Genomic DNA, 25,381 nt, shown 5'->3' with positions numbered 1-25,381 from the left:
TGTCACCTGCAGAACCTCCTGCTGGTGGCAGGGGCAGATGTGGAAGCCTGGACCTGAATTCCCATATCCCACAGCCCAAACAAACCAGCCTGAAGATCACTAGGTAACTTTCCACTAGTCATTATTCCTTATCTCAGCCTACCCAGTAGGATTGTTGTGAAGATAAAATGGATAGGGGAGAACCATGCACACAGCCATGAGCTTTTTGAAGGAAGGGAGAGATGTAAATATTCATATTCCCTGAATACTGGTGCTGCACACATCACTTTATCAGGCACCAGCCCATAGTAATTACCATAGCAGTTCTTAGTTGTATACACACTCCTAACATGAATATAAACACAAGAATCACCCTGGTGTTAAAGACAACATTTCTATGAAGAAAGCTAAAACCAAGACTTCATTCTGGTACATAGCCACAATGAAGAAACGTACATATTTCTCTTCAAGCTTCCTGGCAAGCGCCTCTGCTTTATGCCTCTCCTTTTCCTCATCATTGAAGGGATCCGCAAGGTCTTTTTTCTGTAGGGGGGAAGCAAAAAGGGAGGTGAACAACATCAGAATTGAATCAGTTGTCACACTGTTTCACAGAGATGCCTCTTTTATCTAAGGGCCAAGAGAGAGTCTGGAATATCCAGTGGAGATTCATGCTTGTAGACGCGGTGTGTTGCAAAGGTGGGGACTTGGTTCATGCTTGTAGGAGATCGCATTGACAAAACCAGGAGAGCTTGCCCTTGGGCTTCCAGTCTAAAAGACTAAAAACACACAATCACACACAAAAAACCCACACCCAGCAGCCACACGGGAAAGAAATTTGTCAAGTATGTGCCCAAAAAATGATAATTGTAAACAAACTTTTCAGTGTTGTTTAGCAGCAAGAATGTATCTGAAGACCATAGAGATTCAAGTTTTAGTCCCAGCTGAAATATTAGCATCAGCCATCCTTGACAAAGCCTTACTATATCCATATTTTGTGTTTCAAAATTCAAGTAAAAAGCTTATTCTTCCAGAGAAATCAACCTTCTACAAAACTGCCTTCCCTCTTTTAAACAAATGTCTGCCAATTCCAGACATGTTATTAACCAATCCCACTCAAAGAGAGCTTCTTGATTCTTCCATTTTCTAGCCCACAGTATATTGTCTGCTATCAACAGAATACATAAACAATAGTTTCAATCTATTCCCCATCTCATCTTAAATTACACTGAATAAAACCAGCATTGGAGTGGGCCTCAATATAGTCCCTATTATGTCAGTGATAGCTGCACTCAGGCAAGCCCACCACATAGGCAACAAATGTGCATTCCACACTGTATGTTTCCAGCATTTAAATTGATTTACTGAATATATCCTACTGAGTCTTGCAGGTGTCAAATACCATCTCAACAATGACTTATATTGTGCCTTTGTACTTGATAAACTTAGTGAAGAACTATGCACCTAACTACAAATCTTATTCCCTTGCTTCTCTAAAATAAGTCATCCCAGTTCTCCTTCCCATCTTATTTGATTAATTATATTCCCATCTCATTTGATTATTTGATTTGCTTAATAATTAAATCCATCAATATCTTATAGATTTTCTGATATCTTCCCAGTAAGATATGCCCATCCAACCTGTTTAAAAAACCTCCAAGGAAGGACACTTGAAGATGGCCGCCATAACCCCTCAGTCTTCTCTTCTACAGGCTAAACATACCTAACTCCCTCAACTGTTCCTCATAAGGCTTTGTTTCCAGACCCCTGATCATCTTGGTTGCCCTCCTCCACACACATTCCAGCTTGTAAATATATTTCTTAAACTGTGGTGCTCAGAACTGGGCTGGGGTATTGTTTGTGGTGGAGGGGAGTTGCCATTATTGATATTAATCTTTCATATCTTTCTTTTAGATTTTATTATGTGGAAATTGTTTAGTTTGGTTGTGTACTTTTTGACAGTTTGCTTCTTCATAGCTAGCCTTCTTACATTTGCAATTTTGATTCCCCCCATGTTGTAAGCCGCCTTGAGCATGGTTATGGCTATGGAAATTTGGAATACAAATAAAAAGATGGATGGATGGTCACAGTGCTCCAGGTGGGGTCTGACAAGGCAGAATACAGTGGCACTATTACTTCCCTTGATCTGGACACTATACTTCTGTTGATGCACCTTAGAACTGTATTAATTTTTTTTGCTGCTGCATCACACTCTTTACCCATGTTAAGGCTTGAGATCTACTAAGACCCCTAGATTTTTTTTACATATACTGCTGTCAAGCCAAGTGTCCACCATTCTCAAGAGATCTCAAAGCTTTGTTGTGGGGGTTTTGAAATGCACAGCTAAAGAATGTGCAACAGGAACAATAAGATGTCCACATACTTTTTCTCCTGTGGAACTGCTTTTCCCTTTCCCTCGTGTATTCTTCAGCAGCTCTGGATAAAAGAACTCTGGACAGCGCTTGTGATCTGGCTCAAAAAGGGTGAGGGCAATGCGAACTGCTGCAGCCGCAGGTTCAGATTCCGGGGGGTGCTCTGTTCCTGTGATGTCCTCCCGGCGAGGCTTTTTCAGTAAAGTGGTGCTCAGTGGACCAGACAGAGAGGTGAGCTGGACCCTGTGGGGTTCCGTCATGGCTAGACTTACGTTGTAGTTGCTATCATGGCATGGTTTCCAACAGTCTAGGCCAAAGTCTGGACTAGTATATACATGAGGGCATCACCACTGGAAAACACACACACACAGATGGATGCCAAATGCAGAAATTAATAGATATGCTAGATTCCTGCGTTTTAAGAAAAACAACGCAACAATCTCTGCTTTCATAAGAGGAGAAGAATCATCATCCCATAGCCACACCACTGCAGGTTAGCATGTGGCCCTTGAAGTTTATGCAGCACAACTCTGCTTCAAGCCAAACGTGAAGGAAAGAAAGAAAGAACTTTCTGAACAGAGCAACTTTTATGGAATCAGTTTCATTGTGACATTGGCCGGAAAGGTCAGTCTGGGCTATGTTACTCCACATCAGAGAATTTCCCTCACTGGGAACTGACATAATGCAAAAAACACTGAACACATATGCTCCGGCCTTCTGCTGAATACAAATGCCGATCTGCTAGCATTCAGACCCAAACGACTCCAGATCCGTGGCATGTAGATAACACTCTGAAACTTCTTTCCAAAGACGTATCTTCATATTTCTACCTAAAAGACAAAATCAGAAAGTTCCAGCCACAAAAAACAGCACAGGTGAACACACAATTTTTGTTCCTCCATGGGCTATGTTTCAAATGAGGCCTGTCTGGCAGGTCTGGTGCTGTACTGAATAATGACTGTACCCTGTAACTCAGGTAGGGATACTCTAGCCCTCCAGATGCTGCTGAACTACAAGTGCCATCAGCCCTAGCATGTATGACCAATGGCCAGGGCTGATAGGAGCTGTAGTTCAGCAACATCTGGAGGTCCAAATGTTCCCCACTCCTGCTGTAACTGGATGAGATCTCTGAATGTCCAAGCAAATAATTCTTCCACACAAAACTCAATTACACAGTTGGATGTCATGAAATGTAGTAATTGCTACTAAACAAATGATTTCAGAAAAGCATTAAACTCATGGAGAACATGCATGCCCAAAAATATTAGCCATAACAGGCAGAAATGGAAGCTCCGTGTTCAGAAAAAGCATGCTTGTCCTTACCAGTTGGCAGAGACCAACCAATAAAAGCTTAGTCACTATTACACCCTCTCTGAGCACTCATCGGGGCACATTTGGGAACAGAGTGCTAAGCATAAGCATTTGTTCTTAACCCAACAAAGCAACTCTTATTTTTTTGGGATTGGCAGTAACCAACAGACATGGTTTGGGCTCTGACAGATTGTGGATGCAAATGTTTTATGCCAATAGAAGATAATCAGCAAAATTATTACACAAAGTATTAGATGATCCACTCTCTAGAGTGAAAACTGGCAGACAGAAAGTCCTCTAAATAGTGATGAGAGAAAAAGCCAATTGCGGCAGCTTGGATGAGGAACTGTCCCCAAATAAAATATCTACAACTGGAGGTGTCACCGCTGAACGACTGACTGTTCGATATACAGCAGTAACATAGTACTTTGTTTCCCCATGACACAGAAAGTGAGATGCACACAAACAACATGCTTTGGAGAATACATTTGTGTGAGTCATGTCCTTGGGGGCACCTGCTACAAAAGTCTCTTACACATTCAAATGACTCCCCCACCCGTTGCTTTGTGAGTAAACCCCAAGGAAAAATCTGTACCCGCTGTCTTGTGGGAAATCCTTGGGAGAAGAAAAGGCTAAGGAGTAAACCCTACACAAATCCGGAGCGGTGTCCCTAAGACAGTTGTCTTGTATGCCTCTTTCCAGCAACTCCTGCAGCTCAAGCTGGTGCCAAATGTATTGCTATGCTTCCCTTTGGACCACATCAGCAAGGCCAAGAGTGGGTTCTTGTTGTCTGGGTAACCCAAAGCCTCCATACACACTGCCCAGGTTGGCACCCCGGAGAGATTACTTCAGTGCCGCTAACGCAGCAAAAACAATGCAGGAGGCAACAGTTACAAGTTGCAAGTCTCTGCAGCCACAGCAAGCGCTGTGACTCTCTAGTGGTTTGACTTCACCCCTGGAGACACATTCCATTGTCTCTCGTGACAGATAGATGCTAACAACTACACTCTGTTCTGCTCTGTCTTGACAGCATCAGATTGAGTGTTAGAACAAAACCCATCCACTTTCCTGTCAGTGCAATGGCACAATAACAGGATTAGGTCTGCAAGATCCAAGTAGCCCAGACATTCACATATAGCATTCCTTTATTTATAAAACTTATTTCAGTTTCCAGAGAGTTAATGGAATGAATGCTTCTGGTCCCCATGGCAACAACAGGCCAATTTTTCTTTATTGTTTCCTGGCATTTAGTCACTCCCCACCCGCCTCCTTTATCTAAGTGAGGTTCACTGTAGCAAAGCTAAGCTCATGCTTAGGTAGAAAAGTTGGCATGATGTGCTGCTTAGCAAAGCTGGGAAGTCCAAAGTTTAAATCATATAAACTTAGAAGGTGGCCTTTGAACAACCCACCCTTCAACTTCACCACAACCACCTCATAATTTGGAATACAGAGATAAAACCACTAGCTCACATTTTATGACTAAAAGAATGATTGAAATAACATGTGTGGCATGCTCTGGACACTAAGGAAATGTAACTAATGCAAGTGCAAAGTTATTTGGAACACAGAAATAGGTTAATTGCCTTGCAGGATCTGAACAAAGTCCACCTGCTTCAACATTCTCACACACTGATAGATCAGATAGATGCCTGGCTGTATCCTCTGGACTTGCCCCTAGTATTCAGAGGTACACTGTCTCAGTATAGGGAAGCCCCATTGTGCTGTTGTCCAAAAGACACCAGCAAGGGTACAAGATCTATCTTGACATATCTACTTAACCCCCAAAGTGAGGAAATCTGAGGCCCAACTCCCACCAGCCGCAGCAACATGGCCAATAATTTTGAGGGGTGATGGGAGTGCAGAGGCCAAGAAAATCTGGAGGCGTACAAGTTCCCTCCACTGCTGGTCTGATCCAACGCTCCCAATTTCCAAAAGCAGTCAAGAAAGCTTCTCCAGGAAGCCACAAAAGCAGAACCCTGGTCCTTCCCGCCCCCCACAACACGCCTGCACCTTTATTAACCCACAGCATCTACCGCTGACGTAGACTGCTCCAGCACATGGAGATTTTGTTTACAGACATCCCAGGTAGTAGCTACTGATGTAACTCACTAGGGGTTTTCCGGTGTGGCGTGTAAGAGGCTATGAAAAGATTCCCCCTCCTCCTCGTTCAGGCTTCGCAGTATCCAATTCCCCTCTTCCCCACCGATCCATGCACCCAAAATAAATGCAGAAGCACAAATGGCAATTTGCAACACTCTGCAAGGGCTGCCCACCCACGCGCACATTTCCTCTGCACTATGTATTAGGGGGAAAGAGCGGAGAAGGCCGAAGCTCATCTCCAAGTCCGGGTTAATCGGGCGGGGGGGGGCGGGGGTTCAAAGAAAAGGTGTCGGTTATTCCCAGCCGGCGAGGTGGCGAAAGGAAGGCCCCGTTGCCCCTGGTAACGAGGGAGGCGCTTTGGAGCGCCTGGGGAGGTTTGTCCCTTCTCCCGCCCTCTACCCGAAAGCAACGCTTACCGGCGCGCCTCCATTTCTTCGACTCCAAGCTCGCCTCGCGGCACCTCTCCGCCTTCCCTCCAGCTACCTCAAACCGTTGACGCGGCCTCAGCAGCTAACCCTTCTCGCAAGCGCCGCCGCTGCTGCTGCAACTGCCGCCGCCGCCGGATCCAATTCCTCGCTCCCTCAAGTCACGTGCGAGGGGAGAGGGCGGAGAGAACGAAAAACAACAAGCCAGGGTTGGAGGGAAACCCCCGAGGCCCGCGTCACGTGACGCCAACGGAACGCGCTCGCGCTCTTCGCTTTTTGACAAGCAGAGCAGGAGGGGGCGGGGGGAGGTCACGCGCGGAGTGCTCCCGCGTCACATGCAAAGGGCCGGCCTATCAGAGAGAGCGCTGATCTTACAGGGCATCGCTTTCCATCCATCTCTCCTCTTCCCCTCCCGTCGGTCTTTGTATTGCTGCTGCTGTTGAGGAAAGGGGGGGGCGGCGACGGAGTGCGTGCTGCGCGCGCGCCAGCCAGTGTCCCGGTAGGCTCTGCGGCAGAGCGGGGGGGGGGGAGAGAGAGAGCGAGAGAGAGAAGGAAGGAAGGAAGAGGAATAGCAGAAGGGATCGTCGTCGCTGCCAATTCTGGCTGCTGAGGGGCGGAAGGAGGGGGAGCCTGAGGAGGGGTGTGGCGGCGTCGGCTGTAGAGGAGGAGGAGGTGGTAGCAGCGGCGGCAGCAGCAGCAACAGCGACGGTGCCGGCCGGGTCAGGAAAATGGCTGCGGCTGCGGCTGCTGTTCCTGTGAACCTGCGGCTCGGAGACCTGGTGTGGTGAGTTGCGGGGTGGCACCGGGGCGGTTGGGGGGCGCCTCCCCTCTAGAAAGGGGTGAAACGGGGAAAGCTGAATCTTCTGGCCTGGGCCTCGTAAGCCCGCAGGCGGCCATCGCCGCCGTTTGTGGGCAGAGCCCTGCGAAGGAGGGACACCCCCCCCCTTCCTCAGGCACAAACACGGACTCGCCTTGTGGGAGGAGGCACGGGCAAGTCAGCCCCGCGAGGACTTAGGGCGGGATGTGGGGCTAGACTTGCCTCCCGACCACCTTCCTAGAGGGGAAATTTGCCACCTTTAAGGGGGGGGGAGTAAGTCGCTTCGTAGGGGGGCTGCTGGAGGTGGCGAAGGGCGACTCGACTCGAAGGGCGGCGCGGCCTGGGGCATGTTGCGAGTGAGAGGAGTTCACTTTTAAGAGACAGAAAAAGGTAAGCTTTGGTGTGAGCGGAGAAGAAAGACGAAAACGAGTAACATTATCCGGGTGGTCGGGAGATGGGGAGGAGTTAAATCTGAAACACCACCCCATGGCTTCCATTAAATGTAGCCATATTGGGGGCCACTACAGTTTCCTAAACACGCAACTTCAATAGTTAAGAGGCTTGGGCCTCCTCTGGTTTTCTGCATTTCTAGTACTGGAAGAAACTGAGGTAAAGAGGCAAACTTGGTTGTGGGGAGGGGAGCGCGTGCTAATATTCTCAGTAAGCTGGCAAACTTGTGAGGAAGATATTCCGCATCAGTTGGGTTGGTCTTTTGGTACTAGGAATGGAGCCAAGGGTAAATTCCTGCCAGCAGTCAGTGTGAGCCAGGAAGTCTTAGGATCAAAGTTATTGAAGCCTTAAGCAAGCTACTTTTTTCCTTTAGTTTTAGTTTTTAGACAGCATTGTGGAGAAAATGGCACTGACATATTCCGGAATGGAGCAAAGATTGTAATTAGAATTGTACGATAATGAATTAATTAAAAGTACTTTGAAAATTCAAATCAAGGTTACTGCTAAATAAATGGAGCTCTAGGTGGCTCGATGAGTGATCCTTTTAATTGGACCGACTAAATTCAGTGAGAGTTGTTCTGGAAGCTATTGTTTACTGTTGAAATCTGACTTGTTGAAATCATTGTAAATTGCAGTGAGTACTTAAAGCAGAGTTGTCACACACAAAGTTATTAATAGTGATAGTTATTTTAAATAACACACTTAATGTACAAATGTCTTACTGTTTTATTTTACTTTTACAGCAACCCTGTGATTCAGGTTGCTGCTGTTCTTCTTTGCAGGATCTGAAGTGAAGAGGTAGTGACTTGGCCAAAGCCACCGAGTTAGTCCATAGCTGAGCTGGGATTTAAATTCAGGTTTTATATTGTAATCCCATTGATATTTACTCTGAAGTAAGTTCCACTAAGTTTAGGGGAGCATACTTCCACGTAAGTGTGCACTGGGTAGGGTCCTCACAAGCTTTTGTTCTCATTTTTATTCTCATTTCGTCATGTGGGATAGATCACCAATGCAGCCACTTTACGAATGGGAAGCATGAAAAGTGTAATGGCTTCTCTACCAAAAGGATACTTTCCTTTTTTACACTAGTTAGTCCAATCAAGTTACTTTAAAAACCGAGGAACCTGCCCCCAGTACAACAGCTAACCAGGTTTAAATTATAATGAAGTGTAGTAGTTACTCTGCAAAAAATGCTTTCTAAATTTGGATCCTTTCTAGAATGTTATAACAACAGAATGTGTGACTATTGTTAATCCATAGTTTAGAAGTGGGCAAATAAGTTCAGCTACATTGGAATTTGTTCAATGAGTAGTACAAAACCTTTTCTCCCTGCTCCTTTGTGATTTCCCACAATCATATTATGCACTAAGAGCCACAAGGGAGCTGTTCCATAAAATTATTTGATACATCTTGACTGTCTCTTCATTATATGCCCAAAAATATTTTTTCCAAAAACCAGAACTTCAAATTATGTTCTTAATTAACAAACACAAAGTGATTGTTGAAAATCCCACATAATGCAGTGAGGATACTCTGGAAATAACATTGCTAGTCTGCAAAAATGTTTGCTAGCCTTCTGAGGACTGGCGAAAAAGAGACGGAGGGCCGCACTCTTGCAGCAAACTGTTGTGTTTCTGTGCTGGGGGTGGGCACTTTCCTCATCTGATTGTTTCTCTGCCAGCCCATTCATTCACTAGCATAGAATTTTATACACTCGGTTTTATGCATTAGTCCCTTTATGGTTTCTAGGCTGGTGCTTAAATGCAGGGTTGGTGTCATTGCTTGGCTGTGTTAGGGTTGAGGTACCAAATGGGGTAATCATCTGGAATTGCCAGTGTAATGGGCACCTTTTGTAAGAGAAGGAGCCAGTAATTATATGTGACTGTGCTGGAGTTGGTGCACAAATACAGAACTGGAAGCAAGACTTAATTCTATGAAATTTTTATCTGGGCCTGTGAAGCCTGGGTTTTTTCCAGGGTAGTAGCTCAAGGCCATTGAATGCCAAGCAAGTAGTGAGTCTGCTTCTGGTAGTTAAAGCCCTGTCTTAATTGAGCAGTGGTGTCTGAGCAATATGACTTATTTCAAGAGCCACTGAGCAATTTATTTTTGTGTCCTCAAGATGGGTCATATACCACCAGAACTACAGTACACAGATTTTGCTCCCAAGAGAACATGGTGAATGGTAAAATTTTGGGATCAGCTATTGAGAATCTGGAAAAACTGGCATTTATTCATCTTTACATATAAGTGTGGCTTATTGGCAGATACCTCTGCCATGCGAAGAAATCATATTCCTATCGTTTTTTGCTCTAATAATGACTTCTATTAAGCACTGTCTTATTTAGTGTTTCTGCTAATTCTTCTAAATCGTGGTCTTAAACAGATTTGTTTTAACTTTGAAACAAATAGCTATATACCGTATTTTTCGCTCTATAGGATGCACTTTTTCCCCTTCAAAAATTAAGGGGAGATGTGTGTGCGTCCTATGGAGCGAAGACGCCATAGTCCCGCAACCCTCTCCCGGCTGGAGAGGTGACGCGTGGCTAAAGAGGCTCCTGCCATAGCCACGCGCCACCTCTCCAGCCGGGAGAGCGCGCACGGGGCTAAAGAAGCCCCCCACAACCCTCTCCCAGCTGGAGAGGTGATGCGCGACTATGGCAGCAGCCTCTCCGCTGCGCGACTTTCCGCTGCTCCCCGACCTGCTCTTTGAGGCTGGTGGTGGGCTTCCCCCCGCCAGCCCCAAAGAGCAGGTCGAAAGGAACCTGAAGCCTGGAGAGAGAGGGGGGTCAGTGCGCACCAACCCCTCTCGCTCTCCAGGCTTCCAAGGTAGCCGCCTGAAGGTGACTGAACGCACCTTAAACGGCACCTTGTTTTAGAGGGGGAAAACAAGAGGGGGGAAATTCTCCCCCTCTCTGCGCAGCGCCTCCTGCTGCTTCGCTGAAGGGGCACTGGGCAGAGAGGGGGAGAATTTTTTTTTCTTGTTCTCCCCCCTCTAAAACAAGGTGCGTCCTATGGTGCGAAAAATACGGTACTCAACTTGCAAGTTTGTATTAGTTTATATACGAAAAAAAACTAATTATACAATCCTGGCAATAACCATCTCAGATTTCTCATCTGACTTGCTAACAGAGAAGCTAGAATGTGATTTATTCAGATGATGCATTTCCAGTCTGTGTTGGCTGTTGTACTCAACTTGTGAAGTCATTAAATATAAGTTCAAGTTGGAATTCACATGTAGCTTTGTGGATAGACTTTGATGATTATTTAGTCATGTGCTAATATATTGAGAGATGTGCTATAAAGAGGGATGGCAGCAGAGTGAGTGAGTGAATGCCAGCCTAACTTAATCACATAATAATAATAATAATAATAATAATAATATATAATATATATAATATAATATATATTATATATATAATATAATATATATTATATATATTGTATATAATAATAATAACAACAACAATCAACTTCCTTGTTGCTTGTTCTATATGCCAGTGCTGATTCTTGGTCTTTTGCTTCCAGGTTTGTGTCTAGCACGGCAGCTTTTGGCCCTTCCTTAATTGCTTTGCTTTGCTTATTGGCAGGAATGTTGTTTCCTAGCCCTGTAAATAGGTCCAAGATTAACATGGGGACTTGTGTAATGGCTGTTAATATCACCAAAGTAGGGGGAAAGGTATGTTCCCTACATGTGACCCTTGACAAACTTTCAAAAACTGGTGCTTGCTTGAACTTTTGGATCTATAAAGTGTAGTGCTCACTTTGTAGAACAACTTTCTTCTCTAATTTCTATGAGCCAGCATGGCTAGTAGCCATAGATTATGGAAGTTGTAGTCAAGTAACCCCTAGAGGGCCACACAGTTCCTCCACTCTTGGTTTATGGACAGCAAAGCCAGTAAAAGGAGTGGTGTTAGGAGTATCAGTGAAGTAAGCATCGGCAGGGATGATAGGCATTGTAGTCCAACAGCTTCTGGAGGGCAACAGATTGGAAAAGCCTGTCCTAAGGGAAAGGGGCATTTGCGGTCTGTCTTCCACACCAGGAGAAAGGTAATTGCTTTCATTTCCCTTTGTGCTTTCTGATACAACTTCTACCTACATTAGCAGGAGAAGATGAATTTTCAGTGGCATGAAGTCAGGGTTCCACAAATGCACTTGCCAAATTGGTGTTAGCGACTGTGAATCTAATTAAAGCACACTCACAAACTCAAATCTCAGCACATGATATCTTTTCCCCTGCATTTTTTTGTACAAACGTAAATAATAAAACATGACGTGACTAACAAAAAATGGATCACTAGGGAAGTAAAATACTAAACATTATTTTACAGTACATAATAATCAAGTGATTTCAATAAACCAGTAAAATGAATTCGCCAATAAATCAACTTAGAAAACACAGAGTAATATGGGAAAGCTAATGAATAGTACCTGCTTATCTATGCTATATTGCAATGTATGTGTTATTTTATTTGCATATTTAATAAAATCACACCATACCTTGTAAAACTTCTTGTTTCTCTGTCCCCTTGCCACCTTCAATTTTTACGACAGCTTTTCCATTGTTCCCCAGACTATACTATACCAGTGATCAATATTCATTAAATTCAAGGTTTTCCAAGTTCTGGCTATTACCGTTCTAGTTGCTGTTAATAAATGTGTTATTAATCCCTTCCTATTTTGTCCATATCTGGAATATATAAATTAAGTAAGGCTAATGCTGGTGTTACTGGAATTGTCTGAACTATAATCTGAGATAACTTTTTAAAAACTTTCTTCCAACATTCTACTTTTTGTGGACATTCCCAACACATATGTTGGTATGTACCTATAAATTGGCATCCTCTGCAACACAACAGAGAACTATTGGGCTGTGTATAAGATAGGCATCTCAGTGTTAAATAACACCCATGCAGTTTTTAGTGAATACTCTCTAGGTTTTGCTGACATATTTATATGGTGCTTTGGTCCATAAAAAATTCTATTTATCTTCTTCAATGTTTATATCCCAATTTAATTCCCACCAGCTTTTTATATTTTGTTGGGGCAAAATTGCTTCTCAATAAGTTTTGTATAAAAGGGAAAGTAATCCCTTAGTCCTCTTCCCCTGCATTATGGTGGCAGGGGGGCTTGTTTTGTGCCAAGCAGGAAATACAGACCTGCCCTTCCCTCAAATCTCCCAGCACTTGTACAGAAGATTTGAGGGAAGGGACCAGCTGCTCACTTTGGGTTGGTGTTTTCATACACTTGGAAGCATCATAACTCTTTGTATTACAGTTTGAAGGTACTGAAAAGCAGTGAGAAACTGACACATTTTCTCTCCAGAGCTGCTTTTTTTGTTGGGTGTCATGGAAAAAAGGTCATTGGTCATCTGCAAGTAACAGCTGGCTAAGACCACCAGCTAAAACTTGTAGATTCCTGTATGAGACCTCCCTATAAAAAAAGACTCCATATTTTTATGCACCTATATACACCTTTCATATCTAACCCCGAATCTGCATTTTTTCTTGAGGGTTTTTTTAAATTAAGCTTGAATGTTGCTGACTGCCGGTTGGCTATTTTGTTGCATGTTTTTTATTGTTACCTATTTAATCATGTATTCATGGGTGTCATCAGGGTTGCACCAGTTTTTAATAATGAATGAAACCATAGCAAGATTTGGATTACAAGACTTCCATCTACATATTGTATAATATTGAATTGTCTAGGAGGTGTAAGTATCTGTGTCAGTTTCACTTCTCAGCAGTGATGTAGGGCTGAAATATTTTCATTTCTAAAAATTCATTGCTTTGTAAAATTCATTAGTTGATGACAGTGTAACATTAGACAAACATGTTTTCTGCATGGCAGTTTCAAAGTTGTAATTAAATGTTTTTCATGTGATCTTAGAAAAAGGAAGAGAGTACATTTTATTTTGTAAATAGGTAAAATACAAATACAAACCAAACATGAATTCATCAGATTGGCTGTGCAGTTATAATCAAAGCCAAACCTAAAATCCATATAAACTTGGGGCTGCAAGTGTGTTTATATTTAGTTGAAGTCAAATATTCAAAATCAAATTATGCTCTGTTTAAAGCATCAATATTTTTCTAACTAAAAATTATCTGGAAAACCCGCATCACTGCTTCTCAAATAGTAATAAAGTATGATGTTTGTCTAATCCAGTGCATTTAGCCTATCTTAGTTGTTAACTTCAGGTTCCAAGCAGCCTTAAAGTGCACAGCTTGACCAATAACTGCTGGTAGAATTTGAAAAATATGAGGGGCCTGATCATCTAGGCCAGTGTTTCTCAAACTTGGGTTGCCAGCTGTTGTTGGACTACAACTCCCTAGCTGGCAGAACTAGTGGTCAGGGATGATGAGACTTCTAGTACCAACAACAGTTAAGACCCAAGTTTGAGAAACACTGGTCTAGGCTAAGAATTATGACATTTCCCCATTCTTTAGGACTTGCTGCTTAATTTGATTCTGCCACCTAATTACTGGAAATCCTTTCCCCCCACCCAACCATGCCTATTAGTCTTTCTCCTGTGTGGACTAGCTATTTTCACCTTGACCTACCATGGTGTTTTAAACTTGTCTTATGATGGCTAAGTGTGCAAACTGTCACCAAAGCTCTGCAAACTATTGCTTAGAAATATGATTGTGTGAGAGAGAGCTTAAGCTTTGGGTTGGCAGTGGATCCCCAGGTGTTTCATATTGCAAGAAACGTAAATTATTTATTTTATTATTTAGTATTTTATACAGTATGGACAGGATCCAGAGTTCCTGTGAGTCAAGTCAAGGCACTGGATGCTCCTGCTGTAGGAAGGGGGGGAGGTGATTTCTGTCATTTACTTCTTCCTCGCCCTGGGTCCCCCGAAAATCTGCTCCAAAAGGAATGTTGGCAACTGTATCAGAGGAACTGCAGGAGGGGGATCAGCTAATATATTTCTGCTCCGCTTCCCCCCCCCCCTTTGGGGGGAGCCTCCATAGGCACTCATCCTCTACTGCAAACACAAGGCACATTCTAGTCCCAAGCCTATATCTTTTAGCATATAATGATCTGTGCAGTCTATTATCTCTTGCAGTCTAAGCCCAAGTTACACTATTGCTTTTTCTTTCTTTTTTTGTAAACAAGCCTGTGGAGTCATGGAAACAGACTATTTTGATAGAGCTTAGCAGTATGGCTTGCCTGTGCTGGTTTAATCTAAACTGAGATAAACAGGCCTTAAGTCAAGGACTATGCATCTTGTGTGTTAAACTATATGAATTTAAAACGAGCTTTATGATAAGTTGTTTTACATGGATTTTGTAGACGGCAAGGAAAGGCAACATAAATATAAGCAATGGCCTTGATATTGTGAATAACATTCATTGGAAACCGTATTTATGTATATTATCTAGTAGACTACAAAATCAGGACCATTATTGCAGTGTTTTGTGGTTACCTTAGGTGATTACTTAATCTCTGCATTATTATTTTTCTAGACAACCCTCCATTTCTTGGGTTAAAAATTCTTCCCAAAATTTGGTTTGTGTAAGAGTTTGAGGCAAAACCCTTCATATTCTTTGCCCAACTTGGGCCCTAGAAGGTTTGGAACCACTGAAAAAGATCCACAAGATATTAACATGATTTGTGGAAGCATCATGGAAAAGAAGCTGAATAGACAAAGGTCAGAAATGTTGGGAATTAGCGTCCATTGTCCAATAACATCCGGAAGGCACAACATTGGCTTCTTATACGTTAGCTCATATTTTATTGTTTGTAGAATCTTAACTTTAAACCATTTCTGTTCTGTGACAATGGAAGATGTATAAAACCATTCACCCTACCTAAGCTAAGGGTCTAGTGATACTGTGAGCATATGTAATCTGTTTCCCCCCTTCATTTGCTGTGGGGAAGTGATTTAATGGTTTTAGTGATGAAAGAAAATTGATGGGGCATAACATGAACACCTGTATCTTTAAGGAGTACAACATGGTGTGTGTAGAGAATTTTGTAAGCTGTAAGCTTGAAACTCACATGCCTGTCTTTTGTCATGAATACGTGTCTAGATGAGACCATGTGTTCCAGGGAGCTCAGTTTTCATATATAATCATGTAGATAGGTGTCAATGTTATTCCATGTATGGCAGCTCTCTTTGTGAGGAAACAGTCAGATGTGAACAGTCCTTGGATCTGGGCTCTTCAAATATTGTGGGACCCAAGAGATACTATTTTAATTTGAAAAGTGGTGCATTTAAGGAATTGCTGGCTTTGATCTGGGATTCGATGGATAATATAGTTATGAGATTCAACCTGGTGTGGTCCTGAGGCAATCTGTACTCGTTGCAAGCTAAACATGCATGCAACCAATTTATGCAGGAGAAATGAAAAGGGGTAGTTGAAATTTAGGAAAACCAAGCATGTTTCTGGTTGCTTTATTTTTCTGGTTGCTTTATTTGTCCTACTGACATCTGCCCTTGGGAGGCTTGTCACAAGGATTGTAAATAGCCACTGACCTGAATGCCTGTGGCAAAAAAGAATTCCCTTCAGGTGAAGAAGCTGGGAAATTTGATGATTAAAAAAAGACTGATTTTGCAGGCAGTCCAGCAAATGTGTCTGGATATGTTTGTAAGTCAACTTGCTATGCTTGGGAACATGCGCAAAAGAAGATACTAGCGAGATTTTGCCTCAGTTCCAGGGAAGGGGACATTCTTTAGCATCCATGGAAGAATATTGTTCTGGATTCATCCTCCCCCCCCCCCCAAATTGCTCTCAGTTTTCTTTTCTAATAGTACTGTGTAAGTGAAGAATGTTGAAGAGTTGCTGCTGTTTGTCATAGCCATTGGCTGACTTCTGTTTTTTCTATAGGGGGAAGCTGGGCCGATACCCTCCTTGGCCAGGAAAGGTGAGTTCTAGTGTGCACTTCACTTACTTTTTGGTGTTCTCTTTGTTGGGGTAACATATTTTTATTAATGTCAAATGCAGTGTGTAGATCTACATTTCCTGCAGTTATCAGTTGACCCACAGCATGTTACATAAACCAAAGTGAATCTAGACCAGTTTAGGTGGGTTTTTTAATCAGTTGTGTTCCTGGATGTAGCTACTTAATCCTTTTTCTGTCTTTCTGAAAAACTGCTTTCCCTTTCTTCATAAATAAGCCCTGACACCACCCTCAAATAAAATGTGCAATCAGATCTTATGAATGAAATAAGTCCCATTTGTGTTCAGTGGGACTTTCACTCAAATGACAATGAATAACAGCCAAAGGACAATTTTGAAGGCTAAGGATTTATTTGTAAATGTATTTTTGTTTTGCAAAAGCTCCAGATTTAGGCCTAAATATCCACCAGAAGTTCCATGATGTTATGCTAAGAGATGCCATGCTGGTGGAATCACACATAGTTGACCTGGCCTGCAGTTGCTGGGGGCAGGCCCTTGGGGGCCCTGTAGAGATTAATCGGTTCAGCCAGGCCAGTGAAAAGGAGTTGCCTCAATGGCAACTGTCAGCCTGTTTTTCATTCTCTGGCCTCTCACAGTTCTGCTGTCTATAAAAGAATGGAAGATCTTAGCAAAATTTTAGTAGGAGGAGGTCAGTGTGGGCGTTTCAATATCAATTCAGTATCTGTGTCTGCTAGAATCAAAGGCACAGTTACTGCAATTACTTTATTTCATTATTTGATATGTCACCGATTAGTACAGTGTTTAGTTATTTCCATTCACTCAGATAAATGATTGACGAGTGTGACAAATGTCTGGATTTATCTCCTGAAAAGCTGGTGCTTTTGTAGCATTTACCTTGCAATCAGTTTGTTACTGTAGGGATAATTACAGTCCTGATCCTGTGTTGTGTATGGTGTACTTAACTATGCAAAGCCTGTTGCAGAATTACCATCTAAACTTAGTCTATATCAGCGTAACTGGCGTGATTGCGAGGCATCATGCTGTGAACAGCATAATACACAGATAGCCTCATTTGCTCGTTGATTGGATATTTTTACATATACCTGTAAAAACATGTTACATGCATTTTTGTAATAAGCTTAGCCCAAAGTTTTAAGAGTAGCACTGCACTCAGGAATATGGGCCTTCTTTTTCTGGCGTGAATATACCTTTAGTTACAAGGTATCTCCCCCCCCCCCCCCCAAAATAATCTTGTTTCACAACAGTTTTTACCAATATATGCAAAGATTTTGGAGCGGGGGGGGGGGTGAAGAATGTTTAAAAAGTTCCGTTTTTATTACCTCTAATTGTGGCTTCCTGTGTTTCTCTCTCAGATTGTTAACCCGCCTAAGGACCTGAAGAAGCCTCGTGGGAAGAAGTGCTTCTTTGTGAAGTTTTTTGGGACTGAAGATCAGTATGTACCCACTTCTTTTCTGCCAGGGGGATCTATTTTTAAACTTTAGAGCCTTGTAGAAAAGCTGGCACAGTGCAATTTCATGACCAGTAAAAATAGTCTTAATTTATCAGCTAGCAGCAGAAACCTCTAGAGCCTATGTGCTGGTCAAGGCTGAAGAAGCTGATGTACCAGCTTACCTAGGCATCAGAAATGTCCATAGCTTTTTTTAGACAGTTTAACACACATCCACATTCCCTGCATTAGGAAGAATTTGACAGCATGTGGTTGGTATTGAGATTTATATCAAGGCTGGGGAACCTGTGGCCCTCCAGATGTTGGACTTCAGCTCCCATCAGCCCAGCTAGCATGACCAGTGGTCAGGGATGATGGGCATTCTAGTCAAGTAATACCTGGAGGGCTGCAGGTTTAATGTACGGTTTGTTAATTTGAAAGTCAGACTTACATGTTGAATATTGTTGCAGTTGATATCAGTGATGTCCAGTGAAATAGGAAGAAACTGGTTGGTGTAAAAAAAACTGAAAAGCAGTCTAGTTCATTCTCTCCCCGCCCCCATCAAAGGCAGGCATTTTTGACCATCTTCATTTGCAAAATTCAAACTTCTGGGTTCCATAAACAAGTGGAGCAGGAAGTAAAGAGGGACCTCTGTGGCATGTACAGAGAACCAAGGGAAGGGGTCAGGCATTTGCCTCATGGTGGATTTTGCAAACAGTTTGGTCTGCACAGCCCATTGGGAACTGCGTGAACAATCCCAGGAGAACCTTCTATATTGTATCATAATCATCCATCCCTCTGTTTCTGCTTCAAGTCTTCCCGTGCTTGAGGAGCTGGAGCCCAAACTGCATCAACCACGTACAAGAGAGAGGTATTAGCAGATTCAAGATACAATAGAGGTTTGCGGGTGCTCAGTAATCTTCAGTGGAAAACAACAACAAAGGGGTTTGGGAAATCCCCTGAACATCCCATTAAGAATTCAATGATACAAAATGTTGAAGGAGGAAAAATAAAAACCTGATAACCATGTGGAAGGAGAAATGTAAAGGGGAGTGAACAAAAAGTACTCCGTGTTGCTACATTTTGTTGCAGGTTGCACTTATACAAAGTATTTCTACTGACATATATGGACCAATGATCTGATGCTGTAAGCACCCACGTATGATAATTTCATTTAAAAACTGGGCCATTGTGTCAGTATTCAACACATTATGTTTTAGACAACAGCATAAACTCCTCCTTTATACTTGCTTTTTCTTTTTCTGAAGTTTAAATATTTGGACTGACAGTGCCACATGAGAGAGTGCTTATTTTCTAGCCAGGTATATGTCCTCTAATAATTGGGGCGTACCTGTCAGTGCTTCAAGGCTGTTGCTATTCCTCACCCTTAGGTAGTTCCATTTTTCGTAAATTCTTTAAACTGGTTTTAACCTTACATTTTTATATTGTTGTAACCTGCTGTGGGAGCTTATGGTGAAGAGCAGGTAGGAAGTAATACAACATCATGAGATGGGAACAAAAAAGGAGAAGGGAGAAACTGCAGTATGTTTTTATTTGCAGTGGAAACATTTGAAAAGTGGGTCGAATGGTCTGGAATGCTGTTTAGTTCCAGCATAGATTAATGAACAGATTGCAAATGAAAACGTTGATGTACCAAACCAAACCAAATAGCAGTATGGCATGTAGTTTATAATATAATTCGGTGGAGGAGGTTGGCTAAAGAGCAAGCCCTGAGGAATGTATTAATCATGTCCTGTTGAATGATTTCTGTCTGCTGAGCAGTGGATATTTCATTCAAGTACAGGCTACATCTTATGTATAAGGGAAAGGCAAGATATAAGCAGGGCTCTGTGTTCTGCAATTTGAGGGGGGCATAGAATATTGTATTGCAAAAAAAATAGTTTCCTGAGGCAAGCAAAGTAAGTTTCTAGCCCTTACTGTGTTTATAGAAACAGGAGAGTTGATGCAAAGTACATTTATACTTTAAACTGTCCTGTCATCTTTGGCTGAAGGGCAGTATATAAAATTATTAAATAAAAAATAAGAATTTCTATGATGCAGAATTTATTCTTATCACATAACTGGGATAAGAGTGGGATTAAATTTTTTTTTTTTTAAAAAAAACCATTCAGTGAAATGGGCCCTTTGTGATCTGTGTCTAATCCTGGGGTGAGCCTTTGAGTCACAGTCATTCACTTTAAGTGGGAATTTAGTTACCATCTGACAAAGTGTGATAATGCTCTGTTAATCCTGGTTATCTCCTCCAGTTTCTGTAATGGAAACAAAGCAATACCTCCAGTAATGAAGCAGCATTCAGGCAAGTGCTCTCCACCCATACTTTTGAGGAAAAACAACATAAAACTTAAGTAGTCAAGGAAAAAACCCAATCTACTTTCTGACAAACTAATTTACAGCTCATTTGTATAATATTTGCAACAATACAACTAATAATAATAATAAATATGTTACTTATACCCTGCCCATCTGGCCGGGCCTCCCCAGCCACTCTGGGTGGCTCCCAACAGAATATTAAAAACACGAGAAAACATCAAACATTAAAAACTTCCCTAAACAAAAACTATATGATGTTTTTCACCACTCAAAGTACTTTACGTGCATTATTTTATTGATGTAGGCTGATCTATGTGATCTACCCTGTAAGGTAGATCAGTATTACCCCCAAAGTGCAAATAGTGGGGGGAGGCTGAGATTCATGGTAGAGGTAAAGTTTGAACCTGGGTCACCCTGACGTATTTTAACCTCTTAGCTACTACGCCACACCAGCTCTCTATGTATGATTAGGAACATCATATTATAGAGCCATTTGGGAATACGACTTAAAACTGTAGATCTTGCCAGATGCAGAAAATTTGTGCATCTAGGAGAGAGTTTCTGGCATATTGTGCTGGTATGCCTGTGTGTGCTATGTGCATTTCACAAGACTTCACAATGGAGGACTTCCCAAGTGACTCTTTTGTGCTGTATTTGGTTGAACAACCTCCCTCTCCTGCCAGAAACAGGAAGAAGTCAGGATGCATGTTTTTATAGTGTATATCTCCCTAAAACAGCTGATTGTAGGCTTCTAGGAAGAAACTGAATAGTCACGGTTGACCTTTTTTTTAAAAAAAATTAATGCATAAATAATTAACCAAGTAATAGCTATGGCTTATGGGCCCAGTTATGTCCACCAAGCCTCTCCTTTTGGCTTGAGGGACCATTTTAGCCAAGCCACAGCCACCTGCCCTGAATGTGATGTCATATACGATGTCAGGGTGAAGCAGGTAAATTCATATATTGCTGCTGAAACTCTGTTTATGTGTGCAATTTGATTGCAAACTGTTGCCTCACAATTCAACTTCTTTTTTATTTATTTTTAAAGGCAAGTTTCTAATAGAAATATTCTTGAAAGTATGCATCTGTGAATCTTGAGAAATCTTAACTCTTGAGGGTTTGCTGAATAAGACATTCAGAGTTAGATATACGGCTTTAGTGCTATGCTTGCCTTCCTATTCTTCCCCATAGTTCCCTTTTTCAAAATAAGCAGACAGGTGCCATTGGGAGCGGCAGGCAGGTGGCACAGCGCTGCCCCACACTCCCGGGCTGCTTCCTGGTATAAGCTCCCGTATAAGCACTGGGAATACCCAACGCTGAACATGACTATAACCAACTTTAATAAGTGAAGGGGCATTTTTGGTTTTAAAATAAAAATAAAAGGAAAAGCTCTCGTTCTGTTGACTTATGGCTGCTGTTTGTAGAAGGAATAATGCCAGAATGGTCATATACATGGCCTAGTTCATAATATCTTCCCCAATTTTGGAACAAAAGAGCACAACTGTGATGCCAAAACAAGGAAATGAGTTAATCTGTACACATTCTCAGTGCCCAGCCTCCTGACTAAGGCTGCTTGGTGCCTAACTACTTACCTAGACGTAAGCTCAATTTAATTCATTAGGACTTATTTCTGAGTAGGTCTGGCTAGCATTGCACTGTATATTATTAATAATAATAATACATTTTTTTTCTGCAAGCTTAAATATTTGTGTGTGTGGATATGTTAAGTCAGGATAAACTGCTTTAAAACACTAAAGTTTGAAATCAATACAGTGGTACCTCGGGTTAAGTACTTCATTCGTTCCAGAGGTCCGTTCTTAACCTGAAACTGTTCTTAACCTGAAGCACCATTTTAGCTAATGGGACCTCCTGCTGCCGCCGCGCCACCGGAGCACAATTTCTGTTCTCATCCTGAAGCAAAGTTCTTCACCCGAGGTACTATTTCTGGGCTAGCGGAGTCTGTAACCTGAAGCGTATGTAACCCGAGGTACCACTGTAGTAGCATAATTCTACTAGGACCAATTCAAGTCATAGAAGAAGTGAATTAAAGCTTTTTTGAGTTCATAACTTTTATCAGGCCGGGTGAGTAGGGATTGTGAGGAAGACAGATGTAATAGTTACTTGGCATAATGGAGAGCCCAGTTTGTGGTAATAGCTGAAGATTGAATGGAGGATAGATTGCCCAGGTTGCTCACTGGGGCAAGAAAGGCTGAGCATACAACAACAATTCTGGCCTGACAGCGCTGATTATGAGTTAGTTTCCAGGCACAATTCAAAGTGCTGGTTTTGACCTATAAAGTCTTAGGTGCTCCCCCCCCTCCGAACTGACCCAAACCCTGCAATCAGCATCTGAGGCCCTTCTTTTTGGGCCCCTCCACAGGCGTTCTGGAAGATGGCAACATGAGAAAGGGTCTTTTCATTGGTCTAGCTCCCTGCTAGTGGAATGCTTGCTCAGGGCAGGTTTGCCTGGCACCATTGTTGCATATCCTTAAGTGCTATGCAAAAACATACATTTTAACTATCAGTGGCCTTTTTGTGTTGGTGAGATGTTTTAATGTAGATGGTTATTTTCCAATGCTGGTTTTAATGTATCTATGTGTTTGGTTTTTTGCTTAAAATATTCTAACTCGCTTTGAGTTGCTGTGGCAAAAAAATGACTAATAAACTTCATAAATAATAATTTTAAAAAACCCTTTTTTTATTTAGACTTTTGGTTCTAATAAACAAATTACTCTACTATTGCTTTTGGATACCCTTTTTCTAATGGACCAAAATTTCTTCCCACATTGTTTTGTCTACTAAAACTGCATACTATTCCTTGGTGTGGTGCTTAAAAGTCAGGTGGAATGTGATTTTCTTGAGTTGGTGTTTAAGCATTTTATTGAGGCAACAACTCCTTTAAACAATGGTTTTTGCAACTCCACTGGAATTCTGTAGATAGAATATTGATTTATCTTATAAAATGATATGCATGGATTCTGATTCTTTGTTTCTGTGACAGAAGTTGTAAAGTTAATAGATTACATATAGCAACATACCTACTGAGAAGGAGAAATTTCATTTAAAACATGTCATTAGGAACAAAGTCTAGGACTTGAAATATCAGAAATGCTATGGAAATGCATATAAAAGAAAACAGAAGAGGTGAATAAGTTCCCCTTCATTCTGTAATAGTTGAGTTCAGTTAAAGACAGGTGTTTTTCCTAATTCAGCTAGGTGCTGCTAAGGAATCAGTGTTTTGCACAGGTATCCTAGTTGGATGACTAACTGAAGAACAAAAACAAAAAAAAAGCACCATCCCACTCAGTTGTTTGGGAGTTGAAAGTCTGGCAGTGTGAGGGGTATCACCTAATTGAATTAGGAAAACCAAAGCAAAACCTTAATAGCTTTTTGTGGTTGTTTAGTCGTTTAGTCGTGTCCGACTCTTCGTGACCCCATGGACCAGAGCATGCCAGGCACTTCTGTCTTCCACTTTCTCCCGCAGTTTGGTCAGACTCATGTTTGTAGCTTCGAGAACACTGTCCAACCATCTCGTCCTCTGCCGTCCCCTTCTCCTTGTGCCCTCAATCTTTCCCAACATCAGGGTCTTTTCCAGGGAGTCTTCTCTTCTCATTAGGTGGCCAAAGTATTGGAGCCTCAGCTTCACGATCTGTCCTTCCAGTGACCACTCAGGGCTAATTTCCTTAAGAATGGATGCGTTTGATCTTCTTGCAGTCCATGGGACTCTCAAGAGTCTCCTCCAGCACCATAATTCAAAAGCATCAATTCTTCGGCGATCAGCCTTCTTTATGGTCCAGCTCTCACTTCCATACATCACTACTGGGAAAACCATGGCTTTAACTATACGGACCTTTGTTGGCAAGGTGATGTCTCTCCTTTTTAAGATGCTGTCTAGGTTTGCCATCGCCTTTCCCCCAAGGAGCAGGCGTCTTTTAATTTCGTGACTGCTGTCACCATCTGCAGTGATCATGGAGCCCAAGAAAGTAAAATCTCTCACTGCCTCCATTTCTTCCCCTTCTATTTGCCAGGAGGTGATGGGCCCAGTGGCCATGATCTTCGTTTTTTTGATGTTGAGCTTCAGACCATATTTTGTGCTCTCCTCTTTCACCCTCATTAAAAGGTTCTTTAATTCCTCCTCACTTTCTGCCATCAAGGTTGTGTCATCTGCATATCTGAGGTTGTTGATATTTCTTCCGGCAATCTTAATTCCGGCTTGGGATTCATCCAGCCCAGCCTTTCGCATGATGAATTCTGCATATAAGTTAAATAAGCAGGGAGACAATATACAGCCTTGCCGTACTCCTTTCCCAATTTTGAACCAATCAGTTGTTCCATATCCAGTTCTAACTGTAGCTTCTTGTCCCACATAGAGATTTCTCAGGAGACAGATGAGGTGATCAGGCACTCCCATTTCTTTTTTTCTTTTTTTTAAAATGATATTTATTAAAAGTTTAAAAATTACAGAAAAAAGAAAAAAAATTAATGAAAAAGAACAATAACAATAACAAAACATATAAAACATATAAAAGCCATACAACAATACAGCAAAAAACAAAAACAAAAAAGAAACTAAAACACACATCCAGTATTCCATATCTTTACCTTTCCTTTACTTGTTTCATCGACCTCCTCACACCTCCCTTTTTTTGTATTCTAGTTCAATTCACTATTTCAGCAAGTTCTTTCCGTCTTTCTCAATTTTTATTCTATAATTTGTCTTAACGGTCTAACCTTAAATTTTTTCAATTTAACCCATTGTCAATCAACTTTTACTTAATTCTTTGTTGCATTTCTACTAAAACCATGTAACATCATTCCCGCATCCTTGTAACACTCATTAATTTTACAATGTTTCTGTAAGTATACTTTAAATTTTTTCCAATCTTCTTCCACTGACTCTTCTCCCTGGTCTCGAATTCTGCCAGTCATTTCCGCCAGTTCCATGTAGTCCATCAGCTTCATTTCTTTAAGAGCTTGCCATAGTTTGCTGTGGTCGACACAGTCAAAGGCTTTTGCATAGTCAATGAAGCAAAAGTAGATGACTTTCTGGAACTCTCTAGCTTTCTCCATAATCCAGCGCATGTTTGCAATTTGGTTTCTGGTTCCTCTGCCTCTTCTAAATCCAGCTTGCACGTTCTCGGTCCATATACTGCTTGAGCCTTCCTTGTAGAATTTTAAGCATAACCTTGCTAGTGTGTGAAATGAGTGCAATTGTGCGGTAGTTGGAGCATTCTTTGGCACTGCCCTTCTTTGGGATTGGGATGTAGACTGATCTTCTCCAATCC

At 41.9% G+C, this 25,381-nt stretch overlaps 2 protein-coding genes and 1 long non-coding RNA gene across 23 annotated transcripts in view; 2 read left to right on the top strand and 1 right to left on the bottom strand.

Annotated features, from left to right (window-relative positions):
* Positions 1 to 6,438, bottom strand: part of UBN1 (ubinuclein 1) — a 32,599-nt gene extending 26,161 nt beyond the window's left edge. The window contains exons 1-3 of one of the 4 annotated variants that reach the window (XM_080981933.1): positions 6,176 to 6,438; positions 2,360 to 3,178; positions 436 to 522 (exon numbers count right to left, since the gene is read on the bottom strand). In XM_080981933.1, coding sequence (XP_080838059.1) covers positions 436 to 522; positions 2,360 to 2,608 — 336 coding nt within the window. In that variant the 5' untranslated portion in view covers positions 2,609 to 3,178; positions 6,176 to 6,438. Of the gene's footprint in view, positions 1 to 435; positions 523 to 2,359; positions 3,179 to 4,254; positions 4,358 to 5,768; positions 6,038 to 6,175 lie in introns of those variants that run through there. The other 3 variants (XM_080981936.1, XM_080981934.1, XM_080981935.1) reach the window with 3 other exon arrangements.
* A 338-nt stretch (positions 6,439 to 6,776) lies between these two features.
* Positions 6,777 to 25,381, top strand: part of GLYR1 (glyoxylate reductase 1 homolog) — a 44,171-nt gene continuing 25,566 nt past the window's right edge. For all 18 annotated transcript variants that reach the window (XR_013979606.1, XM_080981996.1, XM_080981995.1 and 15 more), the window contains exons 1-3: positions 6,777 to 6,968; positions 16,286 to 16,322; positions 17,692 to 17,771. Coding sequence is in view for 17 of the 18 variants with exons in the window: in XM_080981996.1 (XP_080838122.1) it covers positions 6,913 to 6,968; positions 16,286 to 16,322; positions 17,692 to 17,771 (173 nt within the window). In the remaining variant the exon portion in view is untranslated. The remainder of the gene's footprint in view (positions 6,969 to 16,285; positions 16,323 to 17,691; positions 17,772 to 25,381) is intronic.
* LOC308463567 lies at positions 21,326 to 24,774 on the top strand. Its single transcript, XR_013979618.1, has 2 exons — positions 21,326 to 21,871; positions 22,096 to 24,774. It is a non-coding gene; the product is annotated as an uncharacterized lncRNA (long non-coding RNA).

Source organism: Podarcis pityusensis (genome assembly GCF_964106645.2).
Source record: "Podarcis pityusensis genome assembly, chromosome: 14".
NCBI lineage: Eukaryota > Metazoa > Chordata > Lepidosauria > Squamata > Lacertidae > Podarcis > Podarcis pityusensis.
Note: the sequence above shows the minus strand (reverse complement) of the source record. Positions and strands in the feature narration are given on the sequence as shown.